The sequence below is a fragment of the Pelodiscus sinensis genome, chromosome 5, assembly GCF_049634645.1.
Source record: "Pelodiscus sinensis isolate JC-2024 chromosome 5, ASM4963464v1, whole genome shotgun sequence".
Taxonomy (NCBI): Eukaryota; Metazoa; Chordata; order Testudines; family Trionychidae; genus Pelodiscus; species Pelodiscus sinensis.
The window spans coordinates 24,990,396-25,003,803 of record NC_134715.1 but is presented as its reverse complement, the minus strand read 5'-3'; the positions used below and the strand labels follow the sequence as shown (position 1 = coordinate 25,003,803).

The 13,408-nt window shown below is 46.5% G+C and overlaps 1 protein-coding gene across 1 annotated transcript in view; it reads right to left on the bottom strand.

The window, feature by feature from the left end:
• The window catches only part of NFKB1 (nuclear factor kappa B subunit 1), a 100,459-nt gene that overhangs the window by 42,435 nt on the left and 44,616 nt on the right, over positions 1 to 13,408 (bottom strand). The window contains exons 6-9 of the mRNA XM_014575416.3: positions 10,937 to 11,085; positions 9,678 to 9,841; positions 8,586 to 8,744; positions 472 to 576 (exon numbers count right to left, since the gene is read on the bottom strand). Of these exons, the coding sequence (XP_014430902.1) occupies positions 472 to 576; positions 8,586 to 8,744; positions 9,678 to 9,841; positions 10,937 to 11,085 (577 nt within the window). The remainder of the gene's footprint in view (positions 1 to 471; positions 577 to 8,585; positions 8,745 to 9,677; positions 9,842 to 10,936; positions 11,086 to 13,408) is intronic.

Genomic DNA, 13,408 nt, shown 5'->3' with positions numbered 1-13,408 from the left:
TCTGTGACCCAGGATGGAGCAGAGACTTGGGCAGAAGGGGAGAGGCTGGAGCTAGGGCTAGGCAGCCCTTAGCATCACTGGGACAGCACCACACTTCTCCCCAGGCAACCCTCGGTGCTGCTCAGAGTGTGTCATCCAGGGCTTCAGCAGCATTTTAAAGGGCCCCAGGGCTCCAGCTGCCAGTGCAGAAGCAACAGTTGGGAGCTCCAGGCCCTTTTGTGTCACCCCATTTGCCCCTATGCTGGCAGGTCTGACCCTAGAAGGCCTAATCACAGCTTGGCTGATTTTCAGCAATGCTGAGAACTCACAATTCCTGCTGAAGTTAATGGAGGCACTGGTGGCACAGTACCTTGAATGCTAGGCCACCCCTGTAGGCTTTAAACATGCACCACAAGAGACACATAACAAAGCTACTTTATAATCCCAACCAAATGGGCCGACTCAGAACTTCAGACTATTTGGGACTCTTACCTTTTTGAACCTTGTCACAAAGAAGGTAAATCTCCTCTCCTCCTGTTACACAGCCTGCTGTCCTGTCCATTCTCACAATCTTTAAATTGGAGGCATTGGGGGCTTCTGTCAACAGGGATGAGTTGAAATAAGATGTTATTCTGCCGACAGCAGTATTGACACTACTGACAGCTTGAGGCTAAAAATAAGTTTGTCGGAGTTTGGTTTTAATCCAAAATTGTCAGTAAACATTAATTTTGGCTGACCCAATGAAATGAATGCCAACACATTTTTTCCAACAGTCGGCATGCCTGCAGGTACTGGGTGTCCCTGCCTGGTAGCTGTGCAGCTCCATTGTCACAACTGTTAGCTCGCCAGCAAGGAGTGTGGGAGTGGTGCTCTGGCAGCAAATGTTTAGCAGCACCCTGTGGTCAAGGGCCCGCTCTCTTTGTAGTCCTGGCCAGGGGGGCATCTCTGCTTCACGGGGCCAGGACACCCATAGCCTCCTCCCTCACGTTGTACCCTGGTGTCATTGGCCCCTCAGCCACAGAGGTGCTGGCTATCAGCACTGCTCTAACTTTAAACTCCACCCCAACCATCCCAAAGATGAACGTAAAGGTTGTTAAAAGCAGACAGGATAATCTTAAATATAACAATGGTTAAAAACCATCAAAATTAGAAAAAAAAATCCTAGCTAACAAGAAATGTGATGAAAGGCAAACCTCAACAGAGAATTGCATTGTATGCCTTTCCCACAAAAGGCAGATAAACTTTGATGCTCAGGCTTAAAAACAACAATAAAAAAGCACAGAGCAAAATCAACTTCCTTTCAATGTGGCTTGGCATACTGAGATATAGTGTTTGTACTCTATTCTCTTTCCTCTGCTCACTGAATTAATATACAGTTGTGTGTTACCGTAAAGAGAGCATATTGGAATTATCACAGATATTAAAGCAAATCAATAACATTCCTCAGACACCACTTGGCAAGTCACAGCACCCTCCATATGAAGAGCTGAGGGCTGTTATTCTCCCCCCCCCCCCAAAAAAAACACCCAAGTAATATAATGCAAAACAAGAATATGCTTTTTCTGGATTATTATTGCATGAATACAGGGAGTCCCCGACTTACGCAGATCCGACTTATGTCGGATCCGCACTTATGAACGGGGCTTTTCTCGCCCCGGAGCTCAAGGGCGGCGGGTCGCCACCCGTGTCCTCCGGGGTGAGAAAAGCTTCTCCCGGTCTCCCTGGTCTGCTGAGGGGGGGGCAGCAAAGCCGCTGGACCCCCCCCCCAGCAGACCAGGGACACCCGAGCAAAGCCGCTGCCTGGGCGACTTTGCTCGTTTGCTCGGGAGCAAAGCCGCCCGGGCGGCGGGACCCCTGCCGCCTGAGCGGCTTTGCTCCTGTCCCCCTGGTCTGCTGGGGGGGTCCAGAAAAGCCGCTGGACCCCTCCAGCAGACCAGGGACACCCGAGCAAAGCCGCCGCCTGGGCAGCTTTACGAGCAAAGCCACCCAGGCGGCGGCTTTGCTCGGGTGTCCCTGGTCTGCTGGGGGGGGTCCAGCGGCTTTGCTGGACCCCCCCAGCAGACCAGGGAGACAGGAGCAAAGCCACACGGGCGGGGTCCCTCCGCATGTGCGGCTTTGCTCGGGTCTCCCTGGTCTGCTGGGGGGGACTCCAGCAGACCAGGCTTCTGTTGCGGGATGCCTCGGGTAGAGCAGCTGGGGTGCTGCCGGGTTGGTCCTGTGGGAACCTACTGGGCAGCGCCCCAGCTGTTCTGTCCCAGGCTCCAGATTCAGCAGCTGTTGAAACTGATCAGGCTGATTCCAGGAAGCTGGGGGCAGAGCAACTCTGCCTCTGGCTTCCTGTAGTCAGCCCCTTGTCAGTTTCAGTGGCAGCAGCTGAATCTGGAGCCAGTTCCGACTTACATACAAATTCAACTTAAGAACAAACCTATAGTCCCTATCTTGTACGTAACCCGGGGACTGCCTGTATTGTAAAAATGGTAGTCATTTGTAGAAGGTAGGAAAATTGCAGACTTAAACGAGTCTCAGAGAAAGGCAAAGGGAATGATCAAAGGCTTGGGTAAAGCTCTTATATAGAGAGAGAGATTGAAAAGATTGGGAATGTTTACCTGAGTAAGGAGATGAACAGAGTGGACATGATAAAAGTATATAAAAGCATCTCTATGAATACTCTAGACAGACAGATCAAGAGCATCTGTTCTGCCCGTCTCAACTCAAGGACAAGGAGACATTCAATCAAACTATAAAATGGCAAATTCAAAAGTACTGCAGGGAAATGGTTTTTCACAGAATATACAATTGGATTGTGGAACTCTTTGCCACAGGACTTCATCGCGACCTAGAACATATCAAGATTCAGAAAGGAACTAGGGTATGTCTACACTACAAAGTTAGTTCGAACTAACTTAGTTCGAATTAGTTAATTCGAACTAAGCTAGTTCGAACTAACGCATCTAGAACTAAAAACTAGTTCGAACTAGCGTTTTGCTAGTTCGAACTAGTAAGTCCACATTGAGTGGACTCTGAACAGGGCTTAAGGATGGCCGGAAGCAGTGCCGGCAGGGCATAAAAGGAGGACTTAGAGCATGGAGATGCTGTCTCAGGCTAGCCGAGGGCTGCGCTTAAAGGGTCCCGACCCCCACCCCGGACACACAGTTCTAAGGGGTGCCCCGCTTGCAAAGAAGTTCTGGCTTGGAGTGCCCTGAGTGCCCACACTGGGCACATCACACCACTCGGCCATCAGCCCGGCTGCACTTGCCGCAGGCTGCCATCTGGGGAGAGGGAGTAATTGGGGGGCTGCAGGAGAGCTTCCACCCCCAGAAGCCCGCAGAGCCAGCCCAGTCCTCCCCATCGGGGGCTCGTACCCCATTCCTCCCTCACCTCCTTCCACTTACCCTTCCCTAGCCCCCCTTCTTATTGATGTACAAAATAAAGATAACGTTTCTTCCAACATTGACTCTGTCTTTATTGAACAAAACTGGGGGAGACTGGGAAAAGGAGGTGGGAGAGGGGAAGAGAAAGGCTGGAAGAGGGGAGGGCAACTAACATGATCAGGGGTTGGGAACAGGTCCCAGATGAAGAAAGGCTACAGAGACTGGGACTGTTCAGCTTAGAAAAGAGGAGACGGAGGGGGGACAGGATAGAGGTCTCTAAAAGCAGGGGTTGGGTGGAGAGGGTGCATTCATAAAAGTTCTTCATGAGTTCCCATAAAGAAGGACTAGAGGACACCAAAGGAAAGGAATGGGTAGCAGGCTTGAAACTAGTAAGAGAAAGTTGTTGTTCTTCACAAAGCAAATAGTTAACCTGTGGAACTCCTTGCTGCAGGAGGCTGTGAAGGCTAGAACTAGAACAGAGTTTAAAGGGAAGTGAGATAAAGTGATGGAGGTTGGGTCAATGGAGTCCTATTAGCCAGAGGGTAGGAGTGGTGTCCCTGCCCAAAGTTTGTGGAAGGCTGGAGAGGGATGGCACGAGACAAATGGCTTGGTCATTGTCTTCGGTCCATCCCCTCCAGGGTCCCTAGGGTTGGCCGCTGTCGGCAGACAGGCTACTGGGCTAGATGGACCTTTGGTCTGACCCAGTACGGCCATTGTAAGCTCAGGGCTCAGTGTCGGGGGTCTCAGTGGACCCCCTTGATTTTCATGCACACCTGGTCCTGGGTGGCCAGGCTGGCAGCTCTCCTGCCCTAGATGGCCACTTTTCTGTGCCTAGTGCGGAGATCGTGGACGAGGTCCACGATGTCCGCACTAGCCCAGGAAGGTGCCCGCCTCTTGCGGTCCAGGGCAAGCTCCCGGGAGCCGCCAGCCTGGTCCCGGCAAGAGGGGGTGGGCTGGGGGGCATCGGGTGGGTGGCTCTGTGCCGTGCCAGGTGCAGGGTCTGCTAGCTGGGTGCTGGCAGGCTTGCACCTGGCACGGGCACCATAGCCAGCCCGTGCCCCTTTAAGGGGTCCGGGGCTGGGAGGGGGGCATAGAGTTTCCCTGGTGTTGGCCAGAGTGGCCACCAGGGAAACCTGGGGAGGGCTAGCCTCCCACTAGTTCGAACTAAAGGGCTACACAGCCCTTAGTTCGAACTAGCTAGTTCGAACTAGGCGTTAGTCCTCGTAAAATGAGGTTTACCTAGTTCGAACTAAGCGCTCCGCTAGTTCGATTCAAATTCGAACTAGCGGAGCGCTAGTGTAGCACCTATTAAAGTTAGTTCGAACTAACGTCCGTTAGTTCGAACTAACTTTGTAGTGTAGACATACCCCTAGATATTTATAGGAATAACAAGAATAATAATGAGTGATGGTTTTTTGTGGGTCAAACCACTTCATCAGATGAATTCGAGCGGAAATAACAGAAACCAAGACATAAACTGCAGAATAAGTACCTATCAATTATAGTACCGTGTTAACAAGGGTAGGGGGACAGCAGCCACGCACTCCGGGACGTGGCTAGATTCTCATCCCATTCCCTGGAAGCTAAGGGAGTGAGGGGAAAGTACTTGCATTCCATGTGTGCCTCTCACACCTGGTTGCTCCTCACTCCCTTAATATCTGAGGAACTGGATGAAAAGCAAGCCGTGTCCGAGTGCGTGGCTGCTAGCCTCCTACCTCCCCCCCAAAAGGAGCCCTTGTGTATTAATGAGGCTACTTAAGTGAGATAGATTTGTCCTTTTCATGTGAAAATGCAGATGTTAAAGGCAGGAGAAACTGACTTTGTAACACACCAACCAGTTAATGAGCTTCAGGGAGTAGCCAAGTTAGTCTGTTACAGGAGAAAAAAAACAACAAATGGTCTGGTAGCACTTTATAGACTAACAAAACACCATCTACATGTTTTGTTAGTCTATAAAGTGCTACCAGACTATTTGTTGTTTTTTTCAACCAGTTAATGTCTTTGTTCAAGCCCACGGTAAAGGTAGATGAATTCCAGTTCTGCAGATTCTCTCTCTAATTGGCTGATGAAATTCCTATGTAGAAGAATGGCTACTTGAGTAACCAGGCAGGCTAAAATGTTCCCCTACAGGTTTAGGTGTGTTACCATTTCTGATATCTGATTTGTATTGAACGTCATGTTTCAGGGCTTAGGGCACTCTCTTACCACTAGAGACCAGGGTGACACCTAATGTGAAGAGCAGATTTTTTTCACCTCAGCATAATGTGGGGTCCTTTTAGGGATGTTAAATTTAGATTAATTAACTAATCGAATAGTTGATGGGATTTCTATTGGCTATTTGATTAGTTGATAAGGGCACCTTCGCCTTTGAACTGTTTCAAGAGCCCTGCTGGGCTCTTGCTAAGGTTCAAAAATGGAAGCCCCGCAGGGCTGACCCCGTGTTCCCTGCAGCGCCTGTGCCTTTGAATTGTACAAGAGCCCTGCGGGGGCTCTTGAACATTTCAAAAGCAGAATTGCAGCAGAACCAGCGCGAGCTGAGACTCCTTCAGTCCCCGCTCGCACTGTTTCCCTCTGTGCCTCTACCTTTCCCTGCCCTCATGGAGCTGATGCTGGGGGGAGAACCGGCTTTTAAGCCGGCTCCCCCCAGTAGTGGCTCCTGAGTCCCCACCTTGCTGTCTCTCTCTAAGGGTATGTCTACACTACAGTGCTAATTCGAACTAACTTAGTTCGAATTAGTTAATTCGAACTAAGCTAATTCGAACTAACGCAGCCAGACTAAAAAACTAGTTCGAATTAGTGTTTTGCTAATTCGAACTAGCATGTCCACATTGAGTGGACCCTGAACCGGGGTTAAGGATGGCCGGAAGCAGTGCCGGCAGGGCATCAGATGAGGACTTAGAGCGTGGAGCTGCTGTCTCAGGCCAGCCGAGGGCTGTGCTTAAAGGGACCTGACCCCTACCCCGGACAGACAGTTCTCAGGGGTGTCCCGCTTGAAAACCAGTCCTGGCTTGGATTGCCTGGACTACCCACACTGGGCACATCACAGCACTCGGCCATCAGCCCGGCTGCACTTGCTGCAGGCTGCCATCTGGGGAGAGGAGGCAATTGGGGGGCTGCAGGAGAGCTTCCACCCCCAGAAGCCCGCAGAGCCAGCCCAGTCCTCCCCATCGGGGGCTCGTACCCCATTCCTTCCTCACCTCCTTCCACTTACCCTCCCTAGCCCCCCTTCCTGATGTACAAAATAAAGGACAATTGTGTTCAAAAATAGAATCTGTCTTTATTGAACAAAACTGGGGGAGACTGGGAAAAGGAGGTGGGAGAGGGGAAGAGAGAGGGTGGGAGACGGGAGGGCAACTACAATGATGAGGGGTTTGGAACAGGTCCCATATGAAGAGAGGCTAAAGAGACTGGGACTTTTCAGCTTAGAAAAGAGGAGATGGAGGGGGGATATGATAGAGGTCTATAAAAGCATGAGTGGGGGGGTATGTCTACACTACCCTCCTAATTCGAAATAGGAGGGTAATGTAGGCATACCGCAATTGCAAATGAAGCCCGGGATTTGAATTTCCCGGGCTTCATTTGCATAAAGCCGGCCGGCGCCATTTTTAAATGCCGGCAGTTCGAACCCCATGCCGCGCGGCTACACGCGGCACGGAGTAGCTAGTTCGGATTAGGCTTCCTAATCCGAACTAGCTATACTCCTCGTGGAATGAGGAGTACAGCTAGTTCGTTCGGATTAGAAGCCTAATCCGAACTAGCTACTCCGTGCCGCGTGTAGCCGCGCGGCACGGGGTTTGAACTGCCGGCATTTAAAAATGGCGCCGGCCGGCTTTATGCAAATGAAGCCCGGGAAATTCAAATCCCGGGCTTCATTTGCAATTGCGGTATGCCTACATTACCCTCCTATTTCGAATTAGGAGGGTAGTGTAGACATACCCGGGTGGAAAGGGTGCATACAGAAAAGTTCTTCATTAGTTCCCATAATAGAAGGACTAGAGGACACCAAAGGAAAGGAATGGGTAGCAGGCTTCAAACTAATAAGAGAAAGTTCTTCTTCACAAAACAAATAGTCAACCTGTGGAACTCTTTGCTGCAGGAGGCTGTGAAGGCTAGAACTAGAACAGAGTTTAAAGTGAAATAAAGTGATGGAGGTTGGGTCCATGGAGTGGTATTAGCCAGGGGGTAGGAGTGGTGTCCCTGTCTGAAGTTTGTGGAAGGCTGGAGATGGATGGCATGAGACAAATGGCTTGGTCACTGTCTTTGGTCCATCCCCTCCAGGGTCCCTAGGGTTGGCTGCTGTCGGCAGACAGGCTACTGGGCTAGATGGACCTTTGGTCTGACCCAGTACGGCCATTCTAAGCTCAGGGCTCAGGGTCGGGGGTCTCAGTGGACCACCTTGATTTTCATGCAAACCTGCTCCTGGGTGGCCAGGCTGGCAGCTCTTCTGCCCTAGATGGCCGCTTTCCTGTGCCTAGTGCGGAGGTCGTGGACGAGGTCCACGATGTCTGCACTGGACCAGGCGGGTGCCCGCCTCTTGCGGTCCTGGGCAAGCACCTGGGAGCCACCAGCCTGGTTCCGGGAAGAGGGGGACGGCTAGGGGGCATCGGGTGGCCAGCTCGAGCCATGCCAGGTGCAGGGTCTGCTGGCTGGGTGCTGGCAGGCTTGCACCTGGCACGGGCACCGTAGCCAGCCCGTGCCCCTTTAAGGGGTCTGGGGCTGGGAGGGGGGCAATAGAGTTTCCCTGGTGTTGGCCAGAGTGGCCACCAGGGAAAGCTGGAGCAGGCTAGCCTCCCACTAGTTCGAATTAAGGGGCTACACACCCCTTAATTCGAACTAGTAAGTTCGAACTAGGCTTAGTCCTCGTAAAATGAGGTTTACCTAGTTCAAACTAAGCGTCCGCTAGTTCGAATTAAGTTCGAACTAGCGGAGCGCTAGTGTAGCACCTATGAAAGTTAATTCGAACTAACGTCCATTAGTTCGAATTAACTTTGTAGTGTAGACATACCCTAAGAGAGGCAGCAAGGGAAGGGAAGCGACTAGCTGACTCCTCGTTTACAGCCCTAGTCCTTACACTTTCCTCTGACACATCTGGCACGGAAAACTGTCAGAGACAGGATAGGGACTAACTGGACCTCAGATTTAATCCAATGTGGAGATACCTATGGCCTATGTTCCTAGAAAGGAAAAGTAAGATCTGCATCTGTTAAAAAGGACCCAAAAGACAAATGTACTTACTGCTGTCGTATATTGCATCTGATATGACAGGGTCAAGCCTTCTTGTGAAGCTGCCAGTGCTGTCCGGGAGGAAGGCTGTGAACATGAGACGCACCACACTGAGGTCCATCTCTTTAGTCTGCTGAAGTGCTGCCTGATGGATGATCTCTCTTTCCCGCTCTGGAACAAATCAATAGCAGAGATAAACTCACACAGCAGAAGGAAAAATAATTCTATCTAAAAAAAAAAAAAAAAAAAAAAAAAAACCTGATAAAAGCTGCTTTGTATTTTTTTTAAAAACCATGAGTATCAATCCTTATTTTTATTTGGAACATTATAAAAATGTAATTTACTGCATACTGCACTCGTAATAAGTGGAATAACATGCAATTTGTTGACTGTATATTATTATTTGTGGTGCATCCAAAATTGTGCCTGGTACATTGCAAACATAAAAAAACAAAAAACCCACGCACTGTCCCAGCCCTGCAGAGCTTACAATGAGTGGAAATATGATAAAGGAAGACAATATCAGATAGCACCGTTAATTAAGCAATCATCACATTTAGAAGCTGGCACTAAACAGCAGTAAAATAAGTAAGTGTTCTTTAACTTCTGGCTGTGATGTAGTCAGGACTGGATTGGTTCCTTGGTCCTTCTCTAACTCTCTGGGAGAATGCTGGCCCAAGGCTTTGAAGGTACACGTGTAAAACAGGGATCGGAGATATGTTCTTCCACAGACAGATATCGATTCTGCTCACCACCACTAAAAGGATCCAATAAGCTATCCACAATAATATAAAATGACTCAATTTCCCAACCTTCTAAACAAGGGATGAGGATGGCAGCAATGTTGGTGGGATTCCTGTACAGCTGTAAGATGTCATAGGAGACGAGGAGAAACTGTTGTTTGGTTCTGCATGCATTACAAAAATGGAGATCCTCAAAGCAAAGGACCTCTCAAAACACACGGCTTGGGGCAGACTACCTCTATAGAGCATACTTAGTCACCATCTTGGCCAAGCATGTTTGTTACTTGAAGCAAAATCTGCTATCAACAACAACACATGTTCTCAAGATCCTCAAAAATCGAATGGATAGTATCCTACCCACCTGTTAGCTGTCTCTCTCCACCACCTTCAGCTTGTATATAGTTGAGTTCAGGATGCACTAGGAGCCCAGGATTGTATCCTTTTTTACAGGCATCTGTCATTCGTGCTTCCAGAGTTTCAAACACTTTCTTTTTTGTGACATGAAGTATCCCTAGGTTTGGAAACCTACACAATAGGAGTGGAGAAATATTTTCTTAGTTTATCATGCAGAAGCTGCCCACACTCTCTCCCTGTTACCATCATTACTCGGGGTTGATCCAAAGTCCACTGAAGTCAATAGGAAACATACCAAAGGATTATTTCAGAGAAAACAACTTTTAAATTCAAATTAGTACCTTGGACTTTAACATCAAAAAGTTTTAGCATTCAAAAGCAGTCCCTTTCTACTTTTCATACCTCTATATGTTCACCAAGAAAGACATTCAGGAGCGCATGAGAGAAAAACTTACAACTAACAGAAGCTTCAGGGGGTAGCCGAGTTAGTCTGATATAGGAAAAAAACCAACAAATAGTCTGGTAGCACTTTATAGACTAAAACCATCTACATGTTTTGTTAGTCTATAAACTGCTACCAGACCATTTGTTGTTTTTTTACAACTAACAGACACCTTGAAACCTGATTCACATCTGAAATCAGACATAAGCCTGAGTATCTCTTTTAAACCATGACCAGAATGTTATTCTAGTATAATCTTTGTCGGTTAAACAGTTTTAGTTATTTAATTGTTCTTATGTTTATATTTGTATTAATTTCCATTATACTAACTTCTATTTTCTTAATTTTTTTCATCTGTGATATATTCTTATAAGATATGGTTGGCAAATATCCATGAAAATGGAACACTGATGAAAACTGAAACAAAAGGTCAAGAAAAATTTCTACCATCCCCATTTTTTGAGCAGTTCTAAATATATCTTTGAATAAACTCATAGTACAAATCTACATTGCATATGGCAGGGACATGTTTTCAGTTCTCCAAAATCACATTAAAATTATTGCTTAAATTTCTTTATTTTTTTCCAGATTTTAATCATTCCAGAATATACCCTCTAACTACGACACAACAGTGTTTTCTAACCCGAGATATACCAAGACCATATTTATTTTTCCATGTTAACGTGTGAGCAAAGTACTGAGCAGAAAGTGAAGAACGAGTGCTCCATTTAATAGTTTACCCCTACAATTTTTGTTTCACCAGTTACAGTTTTTATACTCAATTCTTTGCCAACTAGCTTTGACAGATATATCAGTATACTCACCCTACCACCATATCCTTAGGTCCTGCATTAACTGTGCATACTCCTTCCTCACAATATTTACCCACCAAACTGTGGGCATGCAGGTGGACAGATTTTCCATAAGTGACTAACTGGACAATTACTTTAGCTGGCCCAACATAATTGAAGATCTGTAAACAAACGCAAGAAATATTAAAAAAAAATCAAATCATTATCATAAAGGCATTTTCTGTCACTTTAATATCTGAGCACAAACAAATCTGAATACTGCATGTAAGTTTCCATTTGTTTCTTTATAAACAAGAGAAAATGATTGTGCCAGGTCACCGAATAGTGGAGTCTTATCAATTCCATTCACTAACTGATTTTTTTTCCAAATTAAATACAACAAAAATAAATTAAACTCAACATGCAAATAACAGTAATGGAAAACAAAAATAATGAGAAAAAAGTTTAAGAGGCACTTCTTCCTGTTTTTCAGAAATAAATAAGCAAATATTTCACATTGGCCTTTTGTACTAAGTAGGTTAAATTCCAATAGACTGCATTCTCAGTAGACAGTAATGCTTGTTAAGAAGATCAAGTAAATAGTATGTGTTTAATGTTAAGAAAACACAGTGTTTTGCTGAATGTAAAAGTGCAATTAAAAAGACTGAACTGTTTTCTTAACAATTAAAAAGACCGAATTGTTTTCTTAACAATCCTGTGTTCTCATTCCAAAAATCCCTTTTGGCAAAGGCTTTATATACACTTAGCACAGAGTTCACTCTATGTTCACAAGAAAGTTTTGTACACTAATTCAAAGAACTGCATCTATTTTAGGCCATCTCTACACTAGATCTGGCAGCTCTGCTTAAGATATGCAACTCCAGCTACATAGAATATGTAGCTGAAGTTGGCTTATCTTAAGCCGAGCTTGGTGGTGCTGCCACAGCAGGAGGCCGACAGCAGCATACTCCTCACGAAAGGAGGAGTACTGGACACTGGCAGAGGTTCCCTCTGAGTTTGATTTAGCAAGTCTTAAATAGATTCGCTAAATCAAACTCCGGAAGATTGATCATGGCAGCTGCAATCTTCTTTTTAGTGTAAACCTGTGGAGTCCACAAGTGGCTATTTGGCTGGTTGTTAGCTTGATCAATGTGGCTATTTGGCCAGCTGTGTGGGGCTAGTTCGCTATAGTAGTAGCCATTACAGTGACTAATGCTTCAGAATTGGTTGGACACCATGGCTATGTCTACACTGGCGGGTTCTTGTGCAAGAACACATCCACACTGCCATGTGCTTTTGCGCAAGAGCATCCATAGCAGTGTTGACGCTCTCTTGCGCAAGAAAGTTCTGATGGCCATTTTAGCCACAGGGCTTTCTTGTGCAAGAAATCCCTGCCACACATCCACGCTGCCCTCTTGCGCAAGAGGGCTTACACTTGTTAGAAAAGAGCTTAGCTCTTGCGCAAGAAGCCCTGTCTTCCAATGCCATACTGTAAATCTTCTTGAGCAAGAGCAGGTGAGAAGTGTGGACACTCTGCGGGTTCTTGCACAAGAACCCACCAGTGTAGACATAGCCCATGGGTATGTCTACACTGCAACACTATTCCAAAATAACTTAGTCCATGTCTACACAGCAGGCAGCTATTTCAAAATAGTGTCAAAATACTGTCAAGCTGGAGGACTTCTTACTCTGACTCCTGTAACTCTCATTGTATGAGGAATATGGGAAGTTGGAGGAAGAGTGCTCTATTTTGAAATAAGTGCTGTGTAGACGCTCCCTATTTCAAAATAAGCTATTTTGAAATAAGATACGCAATTGACATAGCTCAATTTGCATAGATTATTTCAAGTTAAGCCCTGCAATGTAGATGCACCCCACTGGTGTAAATAAAGCCTTTGGCACTTACAATAACCTCCACTACCATAGGGTGCGCGTCTACACAGCACCTGAAATTCAAAATAAGATACACAGTTTGCACTACGCAAACTGCGCAGCTTACTTTGAGTCTATTTCAAAATAGCTTATTTTGTCATTTGGCATTGTCTACACAGTGCCAAATTTCAAAATACAGCACTATTTTGAGCCATCTCTTACTCTTTGTACAATGAGGTTTACAGGGATGGCGAAATAGCGCATCCGCTATATTTTGAAATAGTGGATGCGTTCAAAGGACGCGGGATAGCTATTTTGGGATACCTTTGGTATCCCGAAATAACTTTGCTGTGTAGACACACTCAGTGATACCTTAGTATTCTCAATCAATGCATTTAACTTTACAACACCCCTGTAAAACAAGGAAGCACTGTCCCCATTTTATAGATGGAGAACTAAGTTGCAGAGAAACCAATCACAGAGGAAATCTGTAGCAGAGCACTGAAATGAATCTGGATTTCAGGACAGCACCTTAACAACAGGCCCATCCTTCCATATCACACTGGAGGCCTGGTCCTGAAAGTACTAATATACATGTTTTTGTACTCACTTTCATAGTCTCACTGAACTACA